This window comes from Paralichthys olivaceus, chromosome 13, assembly GCF_024713975.1.
Source record: "Paralichthys olivaceus isolate ysfri-2021 chromosome 13, ASM2471397v2, whole genome shotgun sequence".
Classification (NCBI taxonomy): domain Eukaryota; kingdom Metazoa; phylum Chordata; class Actinopteri; order Pleuronectiformes; family Paralichthyidae; genus Paralichthys; species Paralichthys olivaceus.
In genome coordinates, this window is record NC_091105.1 from 8130792 (window position 1) to 8153788 (window position 22997).

Below are 22997 nucleotides of genomic sequence, written 5' to 3' on the forward strand. Positions count from 1 at the left end.
TTTTAAAAAGCTCTTTATTGCTAAGCTGAGGAGAAGAGAGCAATTCCCCTGGAGAAAAATAAGCATGCTGTTTGTGAGACCACAGGAAGCCAACTTGTTATTGTATATAATGTCTATAACTGTGTTCGCCTTTTTCCTACAGCTGCACTGTATATCTCCAAACCCAGGGGACAGAGCCCAGTGCCAAAGCCTGCCCCTGTAATCCCTCCTCCATTATACTTCATACTCCACTGAGCAGTGGGACAGTTATAAGATGCTGGAGGAGGGCCAGAGCGGATAGAGCGAGCGCCCCTCCCTCAGTTCATCCCGTCGGTTTTTTTGAGCTCTTTCTCACCTGACAGTGTCCAGTTACCGGTAGTGTCCGTCATGAAGGTGGAGTTGATGGGGGCTTCTGGAGGAGCGAGGGATGGACAAAGGAGGAATGTGTGAGTAGCGGAGAAGACTCAAAAGAGAGTGATGAGGAAATCATGGATGGCAGAATTTGGGATTATTTAATAAAAGCCAGACCAACATGTTAAAAAAAAAAAAAACAACGAAAGAATTTGAAGATAGTTAGAACATTTGACCTCTATTTCAAGCAGATCTCTCCTGCCCTTTACGCACAATGAAATCTCTGAAATAATTATCTGGCGTCAACTTTGGGTTTAGTGAATCTTGGCTCGGAGCCAAAGGATTTTAGAGTTTGTGATAAAGAGCGAGGCTCATCAGACGTGGGCCTTCTTTGGCACTGCCTTTCCTTTTGGCTCTGCTTTAGAAACATGGCTTGGACACACTGCCAACATGCTCACACTCATCACAACTGCAGGGAAGGAGACGGGCACAGTGACAAGAGGTGATGAGGCAGAAGAGAGCAGCATGGTGGGTGATGAATGGATAAAATGGAGACAGAATGGTCGTGGGGAGGAAGGATGGGGAAGAGAAGAAGATGCGGGGCTGGAGAGCAGGAGGAGGAAGAAGAGGAGAGCAGCAGGACTCACCAGAAGGTTCAGCAGTGGTGTTGGTGGAGTTGTGGCTCGATGTGGGAGAGGAGGACGTGTGGTTAACAGGAGGAGCAGAGGAACCGATGGTGGGAATCTTGGGAGGATTCGGAGGAATTGAATCAGGCTCTGTGACATCCCCCTCAAACGGCTCTGGATGAGGAAAGAGACATTTTAATAAGAATGAATCATGTTACATATCTTTAGGGGTTTTGTTCTCATGGCACAACACATCATCCCCCTCAGCTGTTGGGAAACAGTATTTATCGTCACAGCTTGTTGTTTTTCATTACAGGAAAACTAATTATGTTGTTTGTGACGGAGAACTAATCAGTGACTTATTGTCAAATGTGAATGACTGTGTTAGCTCAAATCTAAATCAGTAAATCTGTGTCTAGTTGGACATTTGGATTCTAAGGAGGTGTTCACAACATGTTCACAAAGGAAGAATATGGGTTTGCAAGGTCACAGTGAGCTTGAACCACTAAAGTCTAATCAATTCACCTGTGAGTCCAAGTGAATGTTTGTTCTAAATTTGAAAAGATTCCCTGAAGTGGTTCTTGAGATGTCAAGTTCACAAGAGCCGAAAAACATGACGCCTCCTGCCGCTGGTGCAGAAGCATAAAAACATTCAAAACTCATGCAGAACTCGTGGATCGGCTCTGGTCAGTATAAGTTCATACTCCTGCATGATTTGGTCATTTTCATTAGTTGTTGTCTTGGGACCAATGAACTGGAACATTTCTCAGTGTTCTGGCAGGAGTCCAGCCCCCACACCGCTGCTGGGTCGAGTCATTTCAGCCACCTGAGAACAGTGTGATTACCGAGCACTTTGCTGATTCTTATCACACCACAACTGACAGTGTGTTTGAGCATAGAGGACAGTTTAATTAGGCAGCAATCTCGGCTGTAGAGCCACAGACGAGGCCTCAACCTGACTTCCAATCGGATAGGTATAATCTTTAGAGGAGATATCGAAACCCCATTTCTGTTTTCTTCACTTGGTGTGTTTCAGCCTTTAAACTGGGAGATAGTAAGAACACGTATGGAGGGACAGGCCGACGTTTTTAGCCAATAAACACTTTCTAATTTGGACTCTTGATACACTTGGAAATACAGTAGATTAGAGTAGAAGGAGTAATGTTTGTGGAAGGCTAATTTATTTATGCCTTTCGAGTTATTTTGGTAAAAATGTGTTTGTGTATTCTAATGTTTTCCCCAAATCTGTATTCCATAAAGTACAGCACTACAATTGTGCCAGGGACTAGACAATAGTCAAAAATGCTGATTCCTTAAATCAATTAAGGTCTGGAAAGGGTCAGAGTTAAAAAACGAATTAAGCTCATCAGATTGTTGAGTTTCACTTGACCTGACTTTGAGCCAAAGAATACTGATTAGTTGTACACTAAAGCTGCTTTGAAAATGTCAGAGTAAAAATATGTAACAATACAGCAGAGAAAAATTTCACAGCAAGCGAGCAGACTTATTGATTATGTTTGGAATACAAATATCTCTGAAAGAAAATAAGGAGCCATACACATAGAAGACGCAGACGTCAACTTGTAAAGACAACGAGATTTGAGAGCTTGTGGGGATGTGGGCTGGAGCGGGTGTCAATGTGCTGTGAACCAAAACACGCGATTTCCGTAGAAAAATGATTTCGTCATGTCCGATTAATCAATTATTTTAACGATTATTTTTATTACTTGAATGATATAATAATGAATTGTTATGTGAATCACCTCTTTCTGAATATGTAAATAATGTGCATGTTGTAAATAAATATAATCTATGTAATATTATCCACCTCCATGTGTATTTCTGGTTATAGATGCAGGATTCATTGGTTTCTTTCTATATTCAAGTGTCGATTTCAAGTTGACAACAGGAGCGAGCATATTGTGACCAAACACAGTGTTGGACAATGTCAAATTTCTACAGAGAAAGTGGCTGTGATGCAAGTGCAAAGAAAAACAGGCTGTCAGAGCTACAAAACACATATCTCCTATTTTAAGATAAATAACAATAAATTGATTTCAGTTTCCTACCAGAGAGAAAGGATATCTCGCTGATGAGCAGCCAGCGGTCGGCAAAGAAGAATTTGCAGCGGAGAATCTGAGCCAGCCGGCCGCCGAGTGGGAGGGAGATGGGACGTGAAGAAGGGTCCTTCAGATCCTCCAGGGGCACGGGCAGGGTGAGGGAGGGTGAGGACCAGGGCTGGAGGATGCTAGGCTTAAAAAGACACTCGACCTTGCTGAAAACTCGGACACCCTGGGTGTGGCGGTTGTTGCTGTGCACCTGGAAGAAGGAGATCAAGTGTGTGAGGGCAGAAAAGAGGAAATGAAGAGGATAGATGAGGGAGTGAAGATGTGTAATCACTTAAAATCTAAAGATCAGAATTAACCCGACCTCTGTTCAAACATCTGGAAAACTCCAGGAAAAATCTGGGCTTAATCATTCATTATTCGTTTAAAGGGAAGAGATTCAATTAACACAGAGAATTAATGATACATCCTCATCCTGTTCAGCTTTAATTACTTTGGCACGACTTAAACTGAGCAGGACTATAAATGAACAGAATTAGAACAGAGGAGGGAGGAGAAAGGATGGAATAAAAAGAAAGTGTATGACCGGAGAGTGATGGAGGAGAGCAGAGGATATATCTCTCCTGTTTTTAGGAGCAGGGAAAGGACAAAGAGAAAGGGATCAATAAAAGCTGATTTAATATACGAGGCGTCTTTGTGGCTGGATGGAGGAAGAAGAGCTTGAGGAGGAGAGAAGGAGGAAGATGCCATGTGTTTAAGAGTGAGTGAGAGGTCAAAACTATAGATCTGAGGGATAGATAATAAAGCAGGAGAGTTGTTTGCCTCTCAAAGAGATGAGGTAGTAAAGATGGTGCTCTTTATGGAAGCCAATCTATACCACTTTGTTAAAAAAATGGTATTTAAAATAATGACTGAAAATCTGAAAATGATGACTTAGTATCTTAGATTAGTATCTCAACATAATGAATGAAAAATGATTTGAAAAATACTGACTTACTAACTCAAATGAATGACTTACCAAATAATATCTCCAAATAACGAGTTAGTATCAAAAAAGAATGAGTTACAATGTCAAAATTATGACTCTCTTATAATCTCCAGAATTTGAACACAGCATTTATCTTTTTTTGGCAGAAATTGGCATCCACACCTCTTAGAGGTTAGTTTCTACCAAAACACTAACTGCAGGGCCACTCTAACCTAATCCACATGTTCCACACACACACAGACACACACGCACACACACACACACACAAGATGCAGGAGGAAACAGCTGCACCTGATGCTGAGTCGACATGTAACTGATTCTATCTGGGCGAAATGTGCCGTGTTATTGTTGGTAGTGGGATCTAATAAGTCAACAGGAGCGAGGTAATTCACTACTCCTTCAGGGGATACGGCTCCAATGACCTGCACCAAGTTTAATTTGAGAACATAACACTGCATTCATTAGATTTCACTTGTTTCCACATAAATCTAACCCACATTGCGGATTCCCTCTGATCTTTTCCTTTAGTTGCCTCTTCTTGCACTGAAAAGTTCTGCATAACCTCCCAGTTATTCCACGACAGAGCTGGATCTTTACAAATGCAGATCACGGAGTGTCCTGTTTGTTGAACGTCCTGTAGGAAGTGCAGGTTATGGCTGACAAAAGGTCAAAGAGCAGACTTCCCTTTGGGAGAGTGATTAGACGCAGTATGCTGACCTGCAGAGACAAGTTGTGCCAGATTTAGGTTCAGGTTCCCACTCTTTATTTATTTGACCTGTGTGTCTGACATATCCGTTCTGCTGAGCCAGAGTAACGGTGTGTGTCAGCTGAGGTTAGTGTGGGAAAACCACAGGGGAAAAGGCAGGAAAAACAGGGTAAGCTGAGGAAAAACACTTGGAGTTCCGCAAGGAAAGATTTGAAAACGTAAGTGAGAAATGCTAGAACAATAATGACAGAGTGAAAAAAAAAAACACAGAGAAAGAAAAATTGGATCTCAGTCAAAACCAGGGCTCTAAAAGATGACTTGTCCTTTGACACTAACTGGGGATTGTTGCCGCTCCACGTAGGGTGAATCCCACCCTAACCGACATTCCAACCCCCATCCAACGAGACAACAGTTATAACTCAAACTGTGTTGCTTCATATCATTATCCCCCCCAATCGCTACATAAAGAAACCCAGGAAACCACAGAGATGCACAAACAGACTGTGATGCAACTCAGTGGCACCCAGAGAGAGCTGAGCACAGACGCACTGTCCCATGATAAACAATGGCACATTAAAACTAATTAAATGGCTGCAAAGCTATTCACGTCAATGTGCTGCTGTCTGGTGAGGAGGCAGATTAACAAAGTCATTGTCGTTTAGAACTCTGCTGTGAGAGTCCATTCTAAAGGTTGCACTGGTTGGAGCTGCAGAAATATCTAAGCATGCAAACCACAAAGACATGTTTTTCTTATTAATCAACCAAATCATTGTGTGATTAAAATCAACAAGTAGTTCTTTGTCATCTGTTATAACACCAGAATAAAAGTTAAGGAATTTAAATATACAATATCTAATTAGTCAAGTGAGGTAAAGGAGTTTAAGTGTCTTAGGGTTTTGTTTACAAGTGAGGGGAAGACGGAGCGTTGGAGATGGACAGCCGTGCAAAAATAATGTTTTCATTATGTTGCATCGTTAATCAAGATACATTTTTGGCACTTTTCTGGATAGTTGTCTGTTTAAATACAGGCACAAACATGTTCATTTACATTGAAATGCATGACGTTCAACTGAGGACCCCAGCCGACAATGAATGTGCTGTGTATGGCTTTCAAGTTACTGTAGAAGAATCAGATTCCAATGGGATCAGGAAGTTTTGGATGACTCTGTTGAGTATTTAAGACACTGAGCTGCCATAAGATCTGATATGGGATGACACAGGGATTTTAGAAATGTGTTTTTCCTGAAGAAACAGATACACAGGAACCAGGGGATATTAACCTCGATGACATCTCTGATTAACAGGCAGCTCGGTGCTGTCTGAGATTCCAGTGGGACAACAACATCCTCTCACATTCAACATCACCATCACACACAAACCCAACGACCCTACCTGCATGTTGTGGAAGACGCGTGGTCTCTCAAAGTGGAACTCGATGTCCACACTGCCTTGCCCAAGAGCTTCCCGGCTCCAGCCCAGGTAATCGTAGCCGGGCCACACCCTCAGCTCCTTGGTTTCTATGAAGTCATCTCCTCCTAAGACGCCATCACACAGTTGACCGAGGCCTCCGAACTGCATCCTGCAGGAATGATAGTTATCACTTTCTATTTGTAAAGACATTCATGAATCAGCACGAAAAGAGGCATGAATAAGAACATTTATATAGATACACATGCAAAGTAGCTGGTACGCACACAACTTTTCCTCTGCTCCTCTTCCACATACAAATACACACCACTGTAAATACAAAGCAACACAACATCACCCAATGGCTCCCCTCAATCCCAGTCTCTCCGTCACACTAACATCTGCTACAAATTCATCTGGATTACATCAAAAGTGTTACCTCACCTGCCAGCAAAACATTTCAGCCCCATTAACCACACAGCCCGAATGAGGAAACCCCCCCCCCCCAAATTCCTAGTTCACTCTCCTTTGCCCGCTGCCAAAACATTACGGCCAGGAAACCCGCCTCAAATCCCAGAGCAACTTTAAAAAAAAATGTAATTCCCATTCGATTAGGCGGACACCAGAATAAACGATTAAGAAAGACTGCTCTTCAGATCTACGATATGATGAAGAGAAGCTCTAGGAATTCCATTGATCGAGGCACATGGTTGTAAATCTTGTGAATCTTTATCATTTGCCAAAGCTGTGTTTTAATTTATAGTCGAGACTTTAATGTCTGTACATTTCCATGGAAATAAAATCCCAAGGAGCACTTTATGGGCATCTGTGGAAATGAGATGCTAAAAAAATGACCATGGTAAAGACGCCTGGAGCGTCTGAACATCTTACCACTGCTCAGTGCTGCCGTCGTAGGTGGAGTCGTTCAGGTAGACCGACATGCCAGGAAGGTGCATGAGGTGACCCAGTGGAGCCGTGTACGCCTTCAACCCATCTGAGCCACAGAATGATGAAAACATATTCAACATCAGTCATAATAAATACGTAAAGAGAACAAACTGCATGCAAAGTTAATCTAATAATTCCAGAAATATCTGTTTGTCTTTGGCTTGGATCGCCATTAATCGTATCGGCCTCAAATTTGGCTCATGTATTGTTGAATTTGGTGCAATGTAGATGTGATATGTTCAATATGAATTAACTTTGAATAAACAGACGACCAGCAATCTATAGCGATGGTGGCTGGGACTCATCATCATACGGGGCGTAGAACACGACAACAGCACATTCACTACAATGGTTGATGAATACAGAAATGACAACTGATTTTCCAGTTCGGGGTCCTGCATACTGAGTTGATCTTCACTGAACTTTAGTAAACAGGCAGCGCAGCCTCAGGGATCTGCAGACTGTGTCCAGCAGCAGGTCTTTACTCGCCGTGGCTCTGAAGGTCACTTTTACAGTTTCAGAAAGAAAAGCAGCAATCAGGATCACGACAAACCAAACAAACAGCCCATTCCAACTAGAAGTGTTTAGAACGGGCACTGCACTCGTACCTTTAATTTGTAAAGCTTTTCATTTTATTCATGAGCAGCAACATATTGACTGAGCCAACATTCAGCAGTAATCACGGCTGCAGGGAAAAGGCTGCGAGCGTGATTTTTAAGCAGTAAAACAAACGTAGAGGTCCGGTGATCAGCCTGAGTCACCATTAAACAGTGAAACTTAAGCCTCTGCGCTCCAACATACAGCTAATCAGCCCAGTTCTTCAGAACAGAGGTGACGTCAGCAACACAGACTACAGCCCACAGCTCCGCTACCCATAATAAACAATGCTTCATGTACAGTGTGTGTGCAGTGTGCTCTGTTTGGACATGACTGAGTGGTTATCCTCTCAGATGCACGTCTCTTGTACCTGCATGAGGCTGCATGAGGGTCAGACGGGTCCATTTCGGATGTAAAACAATAAACACAGGAAAGACACTGTGGTGCAATAGGATCTGATACGAGACGAGAGGCTGAATGTGCGTAAAACTTGACATTCTGTAGATTCCACGTAATCTCTGGCATGTGGATAAACTGAGGTGCACAGCCTCAGTTTATCCACATGAGAGCATATTTTAGAGACGGTCTTCCCTGAAGACACAGACCGCAAACCGGGGCTCTAAGCCTCTGTGACAGCTGTGATTTACAGGCAGCCCGATGCTGTCGGAGGGAGGAGGATGGGGCAGGAAAAGAGGTGAGCCAGTCATAAATACTCAGTTAGTCAGTGTTGTGCTTCGGGAAACAGGGAGACCAACACATTCATCATTGTGTGGCTTCTTTTATCTGTGCAAACCCCTCTGAGGCTATAAAGTTGATGCAATACCTCAAATCGATGCAAGGGATGTATGGCAAAAACTCATAATTATTACCACCATACCAACCCCCCCCCCCCCCCTTTCTCATTTGATACAGGAGTAACTCTCGGATGATATTCAACATATGAAACATGATCAGATTTATCAAGATCTGGAAGGCATGCCTCAGCTTATACAGACTAGATGAGTGGTGGAGTAAGCTAGCGGGAACAGACGCATACTCACCATCCCATACACAACCGTAGAGCTCCACCCGGAGGCAAACGCTCATAACGCGGTCAGCCAGGGGGTAGAAGCGCACCATGCGGGCCACGATGGGAGGGCCCAGGTCTTTCAGCACAATATCGTAGGTGTTCTCATTACCTGACACCACCTAGGTGAGAAAAGTAAAGAATGATAAGAGAGCGCATCACTCGTCTAACTGCTGCCGGGTTGAATAATCTCGCTTGAAGGTTCTGACTTTTTATTCAGCACTTGTCCTCAAATTCTGATAAATCTAAGAGCTCAAATGAACCGACCAAACTTTGTCTTTAATACACAAAGGATGAAGGATGCACTGATTTGAGAGTGAGAGCTTCAGGGACAGTGACTGTCGGAGCTGCCTTTATTCAAACATTGACACTGGCTCGCTGTTTTTTTCAATATTTGCAATGTTCTGCAATAATAACTGAAGAGGAGACTGCTTTCCTAAAACTTTGGTTGTTAGAGGTCGACGCTCCCAGGCTCACAGTGCAGAACTGAACCATAACAAGAAGTGCTTCTATCTTCCATCTGCACAAGGTTCAAGTTTTCATTTCACGGTGCTGAAACTCAGGTGGTGAAGGCTGCTTATGTTGCACTGAACAATATCTTAGGACACAAAGTTTAGCCGGCACAACCCCAAACTTCTCCACTTCTAAATAAATCATAAAAATATCGAATTCAAATTAATAACATGGTTAAAGCTTCATTTATACTCAACAGTTACGGCTCTAATGTAAATAGCAAAAAAAAAAAAACAACTCTACTTTTACTTACTTCGTGGCTCCAGCGGTCCTTCCAGGTGATCCATTTCACTCCATCTCGAGAATAGCGGAGTCGATAACTACGAGCAAACTCCTGGCCGTGTCCATCGGCGTGACGACCCTGGGTACCAACCAGAGCCAGGAAGTGGAGTTTGTGCAGGTCGATCTACAGGAGACAGATAGAAGTTTCAACATTTCTTTAAATAACAGGGTGATCATTGGTTTCAAGTCCGGGGTTCAAGCTTCACTGAACTTTGAATGGACATCTTTGTGCAGGAGGGGTGATGAGGAAAGAAAGCTATAACCAGCATCATCACAGGCCAAGTAACACTGACACTGCACTAATTACGTAACATTTGCCAAACATTGAATGCATCCCAGCATTGATTGTAACAGAGCATATGTGTAAATATCTGACCTGAAGATATTCTGATCCACTGGGGAAAACAGCTCCTGCAGGACACCACGCTCCATCCCCTTCCCCCTTACTCAACCTGACAGAAACAGAGAGAAACTCATAATGCTAGATGACAAAATTAGATAAACCAAAAAAAGAAGCTTTTTTAAAGTGAAAACACAACTGTACAACTTGATCCCAGTTGAACACGGTACATGAAAACCACACGCAGGCAGCAAGCAGAGGTGAAAATCCATCCATCCACTACCACCGTGTATATTGGACTCTACAGGAGCCAAACATTTACATATAAATGGGGCAATGTTGGCTGAAAGAGCGAAAAGCACTGAAAACTGGCGATGGCTAAAGATGCACTGTAGGTAATGGAGAGAGACTGCGAATGGAAAATACAGAGAACACATTAGGTTCATGTAGAGAGAGAGGAGGAGAAGAAAGGAGCAGAGAGAAAATGACTACATTCTTCAAACCTCACAACAAGGTCTGGTGTAGAATGTCAGGATCTCTACTCACAGCTCCTCGGGCCCGACACGACCACACAGACACGCACGCACACACACCGCTAAAACAATTTCACTCACTGTGACCTTCCTCAACCCAGCCTCAGTAGAAAAGTACATAGTACCACCACATATTGGCCACATGAAGACCTCAGACTTGGCTGTGTGTGTGTGTGTGTGTGTGTGTGTGTGTGTGTGTGTGTGTGTGATGCTGGGTTGACTGTTCAAGGAGCTTTGGAACAGACGCCAGGCCACAACCATGTTCTGACCACTGTGGGGGCTTCCCTCAAAATGAAAGCTGCTGCTCCGACCGCCAGAGCAAATCACTACATCAACTCGGTCACTACGACAGTATTAGTAGCACTAGTATTTCAATCACTTCTGCTCATCACATGATGGGTGAGATCACCGGCGTGGACTCTGCCAGAGACCACGAGATGATATTAACACATCAAAGCTACGCACAGTGTCCCGTGATGGAGGGTGGCGGGAGAAGAAGATGAGGAGGGAGAAAGGAGGAATGTGGCTGGGCAGAGTTCTGTCCAGCGTGCACCAGCCAGCAGGATTAACATTACAGCACACAGCTCTGCCAAGTACCTCCATTTCTCCCTTTTCTCTCCGTCTGTCTGTCGCTTCCTAACTAAATACCAGCCAACAATATATTCCTCTTCCCCTTGTTCTCAGCTTTCTCATTCCCTCCATCCTTTCGCCACTCCCTCACACCAACATGCTGATATTTCACTGTCCCAGACTAACCGCCTTGAAAAACACCTACCAGCTCTGCATCCCTCAATTCCTCCCTAAACACAACACCCTCCCTCAAACCCTGTTTTCAAATTAATTTCTCTCCAGCTGTCAACGCACCACAGCAGCGATCCACCTCTCACTTGTTTTCTGTTTTCGTATTATTTTTTTTTAATTCAGTGTCCGCTGCTCTCTCTGTTTTCTCTCTTTCTCTCTCAGTGTCTCCCCGGTGTATCTTAAAAAGAGCGAGGGAAAATAATCACTTCCACATGGATAGACCCTCAGCCAAGAAACCCAGTCAAATGAACACGAGCAGAGCACAACACACACACACACACACATGCACGCACGCACGCACGCACTGATCCTGTGAGTCTAACCTCGGTTAGGTACTAATAGAATTACTTTCATCTTCTTGCCTGATCTAATAGACTTTGACAAATTGCTTTAATGTGGTGCCAACCTGCTAAAAACAGACATGTGGACAAACACTTCAGTCCACAGTGATGGGACGATCACTTTCTACACTTCCAGCCATCTTTTGGTTTCCTCTTATTTCTACATGGTATGAAAACCCATTAACGTTCTCTTGAAACATATCTGAGTTATGTAATCCATCATGGGGAACATCACGTCTAATTTTATTTATTACATGGTTTTGTGTCCAATCAACAACAAAACAATGACTGGCAGAATAAACAAATATCTTATAGGAAGATTAAATTCTGAAATCTATTACTTTACTTTACGGCCCAAATCCAAACACGGTCAGGGAAATTGTACACCACACTGTTATTGTCCTTTCAGTAAAGTAACATCATAATTGTAACAAAACCGTGGAGTCTGCAGTTCTTAACAGTGACTGAACACAACAGGAGAAGAGGTTTACCACCAGCTGAAACACGTTGGTTTTATTTACTTTTTAAATGGTTTAACTTTTCATCTTCCTATAGCGATGTAGAGGTGTACTCTGTGTCAGTAAACAGTGGTTACAGGTGCCACTGAGTCCGAATAATGAGACACTTTTAGACTGAACATACTCAGAAAGTAGAACTTGATTATGGTTGTAATTTTCAGCCATAGATTGTATATAAACACATTACGGCTCCCCAAAAGTAAAGCCAAAGTGAGACGTTGATTGACAGCTAAGACAGCTACTGCAAAGACTCTGGCACATCATCAGTGTTGTTATTTTTATATACTTCATTTCAAAATAGTGAGAGGAAGTGGAAATTGTTTTTTATTTACAGTGGATGCTTTCACCCTGCAGGCACGGGCGGACACACAAACACCATACTGCTCAGCTATCCTCATTCGGACTCCGTATTGACTTTATGGAGAGCCTAACATAAACATTATCCCCAACCTTAAAAATATGTTTTGTGTCATCAGGTCAAGGATTTGGTCCCCATGATGCAGACTAGTCCTCAGTGATGATGCTGGAAAAGGTCCTGAAGAGCGAACAAAAACACGCACGCACGCAGGCACGCACGCACACACACACACCTCCCTACCTTCCATGTTTGGCCTCAGTGGAGTCAGACCAGGCGCTGGAGGCAGTGATGTCAGAGTCTGGGATGGTGCCATCCTCCATCCCCAGGGCGTAACGACACTGAGCTGCAGGGGAAGAATGGGGGGGGGGGGGGGGGGGGGGGAGGGGATAAAGACAAGAGCAACACTCTGATTCGTATGGAGCACATGTCTGGGGGAAACTTAATATTTCCATTAGAGTGTCAGCAGCCATCATTGGTCACGGAGCATAATGTTGTTATGTCATCTCTGTGAAAACTTCCGGACTTCATGCTTCATAACCCACACAGACACAGAGGAGGGAGAGAAAATACCAAAGTCTACATTAAAAAGTTCCAGTTGGCTGTTGTGTTTTTTTTTTTACACCATCTCTCAGGGTTCGTCGGTACTAAAATGTTAATGTTAGAAGTAATGGCCGTGTTTTGCATCACTCCAGTAAATCCTTTTATTCCCGTCAAGAGAGACAACATCAAAGACAGCCATTAATACCCATATGCACACAGAGTTCGTGCTCATATTTTATATGGTGGCCCTGTGGGATGCACTGCTCTCCACTCTATACACTTTTGTTTTTTTACATTCTTTTGACCATTTGTCTTTCCAATGAGCTCTCCGTCACACACAAAGCCCCTTCCTCAGGACTCCAGCAATCCCTCACAGTCACTCTGCTGGTTACCACTGCCTGGGGATTTGCCAGAGAACAAAGTAACGAAGGGCGAATTGAAGAACACGGACAGGTCTCGGATATCTGCGCTGACTCTGCTCCAGCAGCAGCATTATCAAGTGATCCTGATAACATGGTCTCAGGCAGGGATTACCCAATGACCCAGGTATCTGCTCAGAAGTCAGTCATGAGCTGGTGGTGGTGGTGGGGAGCTGACAGGCTGAGGGAGGGTTTGGGTAGTGATAAAGTGGAAAGGGGTACTGACAGTGATATGGACGCTGAGGCTGAGGGTGACAGAAAGAGGCGGGGGTGGAATGGGGGGGTCTAACTCAGTTTCTGTCATTGAGTCAGTGGACAGGAATGTTGGGCTGCATGACAAACCCTAAAAACCCCTACGGGTGCAGCAAACACACACATATACACACACAATTCACACATACACACGGTTAATCCACGCCCTGCGGACAGGTGCTCATTTCATTACATCATTATCATCATCATCACCATCACACATTGCCAGTCAACACCCGGCCATCTGTAATCTTTGCACCTCTCTCCCCGTCTCCTTCCATCTCAGTGTCCTCTGCTTTCACTCTTTTGGCATTTTTTACAAAAACGTTCTCCCTCACACATGACATTTCTGCTCTCACTGACAAACTGGTTTGATTTCTGTCGACAAGACTAAATGTGTGGGTGTCTCTGTTTGTACGTGTGAGAGGCAAAGTCTGATCATCTCTCTCCAACTGTTTCTTTTCCATCGATCCACTCCATAAATCAGCTGGTCGTTTAACAGACAATTCATTCACAACCATTTCAAATAGGGCTGCAAGTAAAATTATTTATTGATAAATTTGTCAATTATTGTCCTATTGTCCCAATTAGACAATCTGAAATATTGCCTTGACGACGGTATAACATAAAAAATCTATTTCGGTTGTTACAATTCATCCTAATTCACCAGATTTCCAACATCTATCCAAACCTTGTAGCATGAGGCAATAAGTCAAAACAGTCGCCAAAAAACTTTAAATTGCTGTTTTCATTGCTCTTATTATAGATTCTTAAACTGAAAATATTAGTTTGATTCTAAGTGGACAAAACGAGCCATTAAAAGACGTCAACTTGGCCTCACAATCAACAATGTAATTAAAGGCGCAGGCAATAGTTTTCTCTCATTTACAGTCTAGCTGCTGCAGTCGGGACGTTGACGGCGCTGCAGACGGTCTCCTCTGGTTACACCTTGTTGGCTCACATTCACTAAACTCATGTGCCCTTTTTTCCTGACATTTTGACTGACACTTTCATGAGCTGCCTGTGCATTAGCGGTCTTGCCAAGCCAGGGAAGGACCGCCCAGCCATCTCATACTCCTATTACACTCGACTTGCCGGCAGACAGGGACAGGACACAGGATAGCCTGTTGATAGCGGACGGAGAATGAGCCTTACTGATCTGGGAATGTGAAGAGAATGTTGAAGCAGCGGGACGGAAGGTTGCTGTGCCCATGGACAGGGCGGAGAGGTGAGGGAAAGGGGTAAAGCAGTCATGTCTGAGTTTGTGGGTAGAGAAAATGAAGTAGACATTTTATCCTACCTGGGTTAAAGTGCCACTCGTGTTCCTCTGAAGACGACACCAGCACCATCAGGACTGTAACAACAGTGACAGGAAACAGCCGCAGGGAAGGCAAGGCCATGACGGCAACAACACACCTGGTTACCTGTCCGGAGACACAGTGACGGCCACAGGCATACCTGTTGCAGAAAGAGAGCTATTTAAGTCAAGATCCACTTTGAGATTCTTGTCTGTGCCTGTTGACACTGCACCAACCACAAAGTTTTCATTCTCACATACTGTACAGTAATATACACCTGCAGCTCTAACCCGACACTGCTGAGCTCACACGCTCCTCATCTCTATCACAGACTCAACTCTCACAATCAAATCCTCATCGTCCAGGGCACATAGCATGTCTTAGTCATTTGTTTTCTCAGCGTTCGCATGCCGAGCTTGAGAACGGGCCAGACTGCAGAGGAGCGAGCACAAAGGCACATAACAAAAGCCACTTTTACACCCTAATTTGTTTTTCTCTCTGGCAGCTGAATGTCGTGATACAATAATACTTTCAGAGAGGGGAACAAGCCGTTAGGAAATTGAAGATGGTATAATTAGCTGGCCCCATTTACTCCTAAATTATTTATCATCAATTATCCAAATTACTGATTTTAAACCTTCTTTCCCTTAATAAGAGAGAGTATATGTGGAGTTCCCCGTTGGAGATAATTGTTTGGAAGGAGTAAAAAACAGATGACGCTGCAAGATTGGAAAAATTAGAACCAGTGAGTGTGAGGGAACAGATGTCGACTTATTCCGAGTTAATGGGGACACAAACATAGTCTGAGCACAGAGCAATACAAAGTTAAAAGACTTCTTGTTCTACCACATCATTAATGGCCAGTTTCTTTTAGAGGTGTTGATTCAACTTTATGACCAATTTGGAAGCTGAGGTTTTGTCGCAGAGGTGTTTCTAACATTAAGTTTAACCTCAAAAATGCATAATATTAGGAACACATCTCTGTATAACACATGCCACTTAAAAGCCTCCAAATTTTTCATAAAGTTGAATTAGAAACTCTCTTATGATGTCATTTTCAAAAGGGACACAGTACTCTATGCTTTCTTTTTCAAAACCCTCTGTGCAACACACATGACATTTTAAAAAACAACTATATGAATCATAAAGAAATCTTGAAAAAACAAACTTGCAGTCGAATGTTTCTGCCAACCAATTTTTCCAGAAGATAATGATGTCACAGTTAAGTTGACCTTTTCAGATCTTTCAGATATAAAATGTCATCACTTTATAATTGTATCCTGTCAGTTACATGTCTTAAATTGTGTCACAACTAGCATATAAATTATTGAGCCAAAAACGTGGTTTGTGAGGTCACAGAGACCTTGACGTTTAACAATCAAATTCTAATAAGTCCATTCTTCAGTCCAAATGGTCACTTGTACCAGATGTAATACGATTTTCATGAAGCGTGTCTATGATACTTAGCGTCACAGTGACCTTGACCTTTGACCTTTGACCACCAAAATCGAGTCCGTTTATTCTTTATGGACCAAGTGAACATTTGTGCCCATTTTAAGAAACTGTTCCTGAGATATTGCTTTTACGAGAATTGCATAGCAAACAAGGAAAGATAATGCCTCCTGATGGATGTTGCCTGCATAGAGGTTTAAAAATAAGCACATTTCATAGCCCTTTCCATTGTGCATATTTTGTTTTTGAACGTATTGAGGCAGACTGCCAGTGCTGGAGAAAGAGGAACGAAAGAAACTTCATGATAAGTGGAAGTCTGAAGTGGGGGTGACAGCTGGGAGAGACAGAGGGGCCAGGCCGCCTTCCCTGTAGACCCTCTGTGTTTCGGCTTCATCTCTGACTAGACTGGGACAGCCCGACAGCTGACACACAGCTGTAGTGACAGAAGATCGGAGGTGGGGAGGGGGGCATGTATGGAAACAGAGTGAATATAAGAGTAGAGTTAGCTCAGGGACACCAGGGCGGAGATGGTGGAACAAGAGCAGTGATGACATGGGTACATGTGTGTTTGGGAGGAGGGAGGCGGTGTAGAAAGTGACTTATGGCTGCACAGTCAGTGTGTGTGTGTATGTGTGTGTGTGTGTGTGTGTGTGTGTGTGTGTGCCTGGGGACGCAGGGTGTGTATGCGGCCATAGAGGAGATCTCAGGGATCGCCAGCCAGTGCAGCTGTCCTGAATGGGAGACGCAACGCACCCGATCCACGGTGCATGTGTTCCAAGAGGGGAGAGAAACACACAGAGAAATAGAGGCTGACATCTTTCCTTCCAAAGTATACATGTACATATGCCAGATGACAAAATGGTGAATTATGGTCTGGCAACATGTGTGTGCGTAGAAATCTGGCGACAAATCCAAGGCAATCACCATGACAACCACCACAATGTCAAAGAATATTATCCTCGACAGTGCCTCATCGCTGTTTTGTCAATGAAGGGGAAACAGGAGAACAAACTTTTTACTCGGGACGTCATAAACATGGGAAGGAAACCAGACAAATGTTTCAACGAGCTGGAACAAAAGTGGCCACAGACGTCCAAGAACATTGTTGCTGGAAAAGTCAAGTGTTGCTGAACAGCTGTGGTTAGCGCTCACGGAGAGGGAGAAGGGCCCGCTGCGTGCTGGAGGAGACGCCACAGTATGGAGCCCAATCGACGCTCTCACGTTTTGACTCATGGCTAATCCATGAACGGGACTAAATGAATACTTATGAACAGCTGCTACTTCTGTCCAACCCATCGAACCACAACAACACGGTGGAGAGCAGAGAGACACACAGGAGAACTTTTTTAGTTAGCCACCATTGCATCATTAGAGATAGCTTGCCAGAGTCTCTATAATTAGATTGCTTCAGTGAAGAAAGTGGCAACCCTGCCTTGGCACTGGTTAGCGTCACTTCAGGATAGGCCCTCACGTAGGAATCAAATGTTGGCGTTCGTTATTCTTTCCTCTTCAGTTCGGTAATAAAGCCTGTCAAAATGTCAGCAGTGACCTTAAGATCAGGTGATTTTGTATTTTTAGCTCATTAAGTGTATGTGTTACATCACCACCAGACATTTTCCAAAGCATATCTTTACTAAAAATAAAGGTTTTTTTCAGGATTTCCAACCATGAACTCCAGTCTGTCAGAGCAGTATGAAACAGGCTTGAAGAGGCTTGAAACTGAAGAGAGGTAATCAATCACAATCAATCACAATCAATGTTTAGTTCATTTTTTCTCTCTCATAGTTACAGTAACAGCATCCGAGACACAACAGAGCTGCTGAGCTTTCATTCACAGTCAATGTTTGCTGAGTTTTTGTTTTGCAAAACAAACTGAATGTTGAGATTTTCAGCAGCGAATTTAATAATGAACTGTTGATGTTGATGACATCCACACTAGTAGTCTAAAGTTTTTAAATGAAACTGATCTCCATCCAGACAAGTATTTTAGCTCTGTAACAGAAGTAATCTCCACCCACCTGAATATCACGTGGCCATTCACATAGAATGATCATACATGTTGGGGTGTAAACAGGAAGCAGAATGTCTATTTGGTTGGTTGTTGCAGGAAAAACTATGAACGAGGAACGACATCCAACGAGGAGGTGGCGATGTGGTTAGTGACAGTAAGTGAAAAATGCTCAATAGTCTTTATCAATGTGTTTTACCAGCTTGGTATATGATTTATTTAAAATCTTCATTAGAAACTTAAGCTGTTAAATAAATGTAATGCAGTATACAACACAATAATTCTCTCTGAAATGTATCAGAGTAGAAGTATGAAGCCGCATAAACTGGAAATACTAAAGTACAAGTACTTACATGTGAAATTAAAAAAAAGAAACATTCGAGATTTACAGTATTTGTGACATTGTGTAGTGTAAACTGTCTAATCATACTATATCTCATGCCCTGCCTGGTGGGATTGGATGTTCTTTTTTAACAAAGGGGTAAAATATTGAAATCTACCTTGGATAAACTCAGCCCCCCCCATCCCCCAGGGTCTGCTTGTTTTACAGTGCAGCTGACACCCCTGGTTATGACTCATCCAGTAAATGTTAAGATATCAGTCTGAACCTTAAGCCATGCCACATGAGCAAATAGAACAGAGACATTGACACAATTGAACAAAGACAATAAGCCAGAGAATAATAATGTAATAAGAAATATGATTTGCAACACACGCCCCTCTCTAAGCTTTCTTGTTCCAAACACAGATCACGTGTTTTGTCCCCAATCATGGCCCGATATTAAGTTCCACGCTGCATCTGTTAGACGTGACTAATGGCTGCAGGGGAGACGGGAGTAGTGAGCTCTTTGTTTTGGATTTCCATCAGTGTGTGAGGACAGTGGTGAGGTCACACGCACCGCTACCCTCTGTGTCCTGGAGAGAAGGAAGCACAAACTAATCTTCAATCCTCCCAGCACTTTTGAAGGGTGGGAAACAAGGTCATTCGATGGCTACAAACAGGCTTGTTTCTGTGCGACTCAGAAGAAGTGTGAGTGAATTGCTCGTCGCTGCGGGGCCACTGTTTCCTTGTTTTTTACTGAAAATGCACTCAGAGGGCAGGCATAAGTTGTTTGGCTGCAAAAAATCTGTTCAGGGGGTTCCTTTTTTCTCCTCTTGAAATAATTGCCTTCAGCTTTGTTTGGTTAAATATTAAAATATCACTCAGTGTGATATTTTTTTTCCCTCCCAGCAAGGACAAAATACATACGCCCCCTCTGCTGAAGAAAAGAAACCAAGAGGTTTGAGATAAGGTTGAGAATCGGCTCCAGACACAATCCTGAGTTTGCCTTTCACACATGAAGAATGCAGCAAAAACATTCAGGCAAAGAGTGTCGTCTGGGTAGAGCATGAAGGAGGCAGAACATCATGTATAAATCTAATTTTTGTGTTATAGCACAATGACACCAGCATCAGCATCTTCATCCTACGCACGTCGGCATCTTCATCCTAAGCACCTTTCTGAGATATTTGTATTCTTTTTTTTTCAGTTTTGCATTTCGTCGTGTCTTAGAAACATCATCAACATGGCTACTAGCTCTCGAATTTTCCCTCACATGGGCACATTTCCCAAACAATTTACTCAGAGGCTGGCTGGAAAAGTTCCTGAAATCAGATGTTTGCGTTTTCACAGACTGCCCCTCTGGAAAAGTTCAGTGCATGTCTGAAAACATCTTGAAGTAACAGTGTGTGAAGTTTGGTGCCTTGCTCCTCTGTTGGTCATAGTGCTGATCACACACTGGTCATCACATTGAATAACTGTGTGTCATAATATTCATCTATACAAGGAAGAGCCAGTCACATCTTTGGAATCTGATTTTACTGAGTTTTACCACAGGAGGAGGAAGCAGAGGAGAAGGATGGATGAGTCACTTAAACTAGGGAAAGAGAGCTGACAGGAATAGTGGCCGAGTCAGAAAAACAAATTAAACAGCATCAACCAGAGAAGGAGAAAGTGCAGCATCAGACAGAAGGATGACTTCAGGAGGCGGTGAATCATGATGAAGAAACACGGTGAGAGGATTGTAAAATTAAAACAGGCTTCCTGGAAGAATTGTAAGAAACATGAAATGACTCATTAAGACAGCTCAGCTCTCACACAAAAACAATTCAATGCAAACCTTCCCAGTGGCACAGACGCATACAGGCAGTATCATACAGCAGCAAAGCAACAGAGCTCATAACAAATCTAATTCACAAACTAACAATGGTGATAGTTTAGCAGAGCTGAGGCTCAAGGGTTGTGTAAAAACAGATGATAAAGAATGCAACACAGTTAGAATGCAGCTCCTCTAAGCAGAAATCAATCATGGGTTATAAGTGAAACTTCTTTTCACTTTTTCATGGATACATGGAAGCAGATCACTTGGCCCCTCAGTCCATTCCAGTGGCAGCGCTGCTCAGCATATGCTCATGGTGGACAGAGACAAATGGTGACTGATTACCACAAGTTGCTCTGGCAAGTGAAGAATGCCTTCATCAACCGCAGCCACACAAGTCTTTTTGAAAGTGTGGAGACTTCTGGTTTCTTTCTGTTTTGTTTTGTGTTGAAGTGACATGGTGGTCGGGAAACATTGAGAAAATTCAAATCCTATTTTTGTTGTGGTAAGGGTTTGATTTGTTTCAAACGATGCAACCATCACTGCCCTCATATTTCCATGCGTCCTATACGTTATTGTGGTTGTTCAAGCAAAACATTCACCCGAGACTGAAAGAGACAAAAGCAGCTTTTGCCCCTGTGCCCACGCAAATAACATCATATAGATGCCTTTAGCAACTCGCCAAGTCTCTCCTCAAAAAGTTTGAAATGTCCTCCTCAGGTCCTATGGTCCAAGTCCACAGTTCCTTCAAAAGCACAGGGTGACACCAAACCAAAAACAATCCACAAAGCCACTTATTTATGAGGGAGATGAGCAGTTTGTGGTAGATACTGTTCAGAAGCCTGACCTGAATACTTGCCATATCATCTACATCACTATTTGAATCTTTTTGTGTGTTTTCTTTTATATCAATAATGGTTATTACAAGAGTCATTATTATTATGCCTGTTGCTGTTATGCAGGTGTTTCCACAAGGATAGGGAGAAGAAAGACAGTGGGAAAAGAAAAAGGAGGGTTCAACTACTATCTTCATTAGAAAGCCTGTCAGAGACATCTTTCCTCTCGCTTGCCTTCTCTATGGATGTACCTCACACCTCATCCACATTGAGCAGGTACTGAAAACTGAACATTCTCTTTGTTCCACACAAAGCCCAAGAACATTACTCAAGTTGCTGCCACCAGCAATGAAGATGTCCCCTGTCTGTGCAATCAATGAAATTCCTATTGTGTTTTGTCATCGGCTATTTTGCTAACATTTGGCAAACACTGAGGATGGCTCTCTGTTTTTTAACTCAGCAGGACACAACTTCTCAGCTGAGTGCACCACACACACACACACACACACACACACACACACACACAGGGCGAGAGAGAAAGAGAGAGAGAGAGAGAGAGAGAGAGAGAGATCAGGGGAGGGGAATCGCTAAACTATGGGCCTTAAACTCCCCACGAGAAAATTCATAAATACAAAAAGCAAAAAATGGAAATGGCAAAAAAAAGAATCAGTTTGTAACATTAAATAGGAGACTGATTTCCTTCAGGGTAGTCCCGTCAAGTTGCTTGTCTGTCAGGTCATGGTAAACGGTATGCACACGTAACTGTCATTGCTGACAAGCATCATGGCGACTGTCAGGAAACGTAGATGGGGAATTAATACATCCCACATCAATACCTTAATACAGACATCTTAAAGCCAAGATGACAGAGTTTGTATATCTTAGCTTGACTTCTGGACAGTAGGAGTGGGTGGAGAAGCATCGTCAAATCTTTAGATACAGTCTTTGTTCATTACACCTCGAAAAAATAGTGAGTCATAATGAGTTACAAGGACAAATGTGCTTGGATCAAAGAAACAATCTTTTCATTGGTGCACAACGAGAGGATTATACAAAACTCACAACAACTGAGTACTAATTTACTAAGTAAATGATGGTGCCAGGCATTGTTCAACTAAACAAAAGAATACAGTGTCCAAGGGGCAGCAGCAGCATGGCTGGCTTCCTAGGTTATTTGATGAGGTAGGCCTTTGTGATTTTTGAATTCACATTTTATTTATCATGACAAATTTCGGGATTCAGCGAATATGAAGAGCTGAGATTTGACAAACAACAGAGAACATAGAACTGCTAGCACCTCTGGCAATCAATGTGATTGACACAGAGTCCGTTGTTTATGAGCTGCGTTGTGTGAATCAGAAAGTTCTCTGTCTTTGTGCACGCAAAGGAAAAACACAAGGAGAGCGTTTGTTATCGTGTCTTTTGGGAAACTGGTTTTGACTGACAGAAACTGTAACACGGATTTGGCTCTCAGGGCCTGAAGCTTCATACGTGTCAGCACATGCAGTTAAGACTGTCCTCAGCTCTTTTTTCTCTCGCTATAATTCGACTAGAATGAGAGGAGTGCCATTTTACTTTCTGGTGAAAGTAAGTTGGTGAATGACCTTTTTTCCTTTACTACACGTGAACCCAAT

At 43.0% G+C, this 22997-nt stretch overlaps 1 protein-coding gene across 7 annotated transcripts in view; it reads right to left on the bottom strand.

Annotated features, from left to right (window-relative positions):
• The window catches only part of ddr1 (discoidin domain receptor tyrosine kinase 1), a 39434-nt gene that overhangs the window by 10437 nt on the left and 6000 nt on the right, over nucleotides 1-22997 (bottom strand). For 4 of the 7 annotated variants that reach the window (XM_069537564.1, XM_020092924.2, XM_069537563.1 and 1 more), the window contains exons 2-10: nucleotides 14932-15089; nucleotides 12661-12763; nucleotides 9906-9981; nucleotides 9501-9653; nucleotides 8709-8856; nucleotides 7015-7117; nucleotides 6109-6295; nucleotides 3026-3275; nucleotides 978-1130 (exon numbers count right to left, since the gene is read on the bottom strand). In XM_069537564.1, coding sequence (XP_069393665.1) covers nucleotides 978-1130; nucleotides 3026-3275; nucleotides 6109-6295; nucleotides 7015-7117; nucleotides 8709-8856; nucleotides 9501-9653; nucleotides 9906-9981; nucleotides 12661-12763; nucleotides 14932-15031 — 1273 coding nt within the window. In that variant the 5' untranslated portion in view covers nucleotides 15032-15089. Of the gene's footprint in view, nucleotides 1-334; nucleotides 392-977; nucleotides 1131-3025; nucleotides 3276-6108; nucleotides 6296-7014; nucleotides 7118-8708; nucleotides 8857-9500; nucleotides 9654-9905; nucleotides 9982-12660; nucleotides 12764-14931; nucleotides 15090-22997 lie in introns of all 7 variants that reach the window. The other 3 variants (XM_020092922.2, XM_069537562.1, XM_069537560.1) reach the window with 1 other exon arrangement.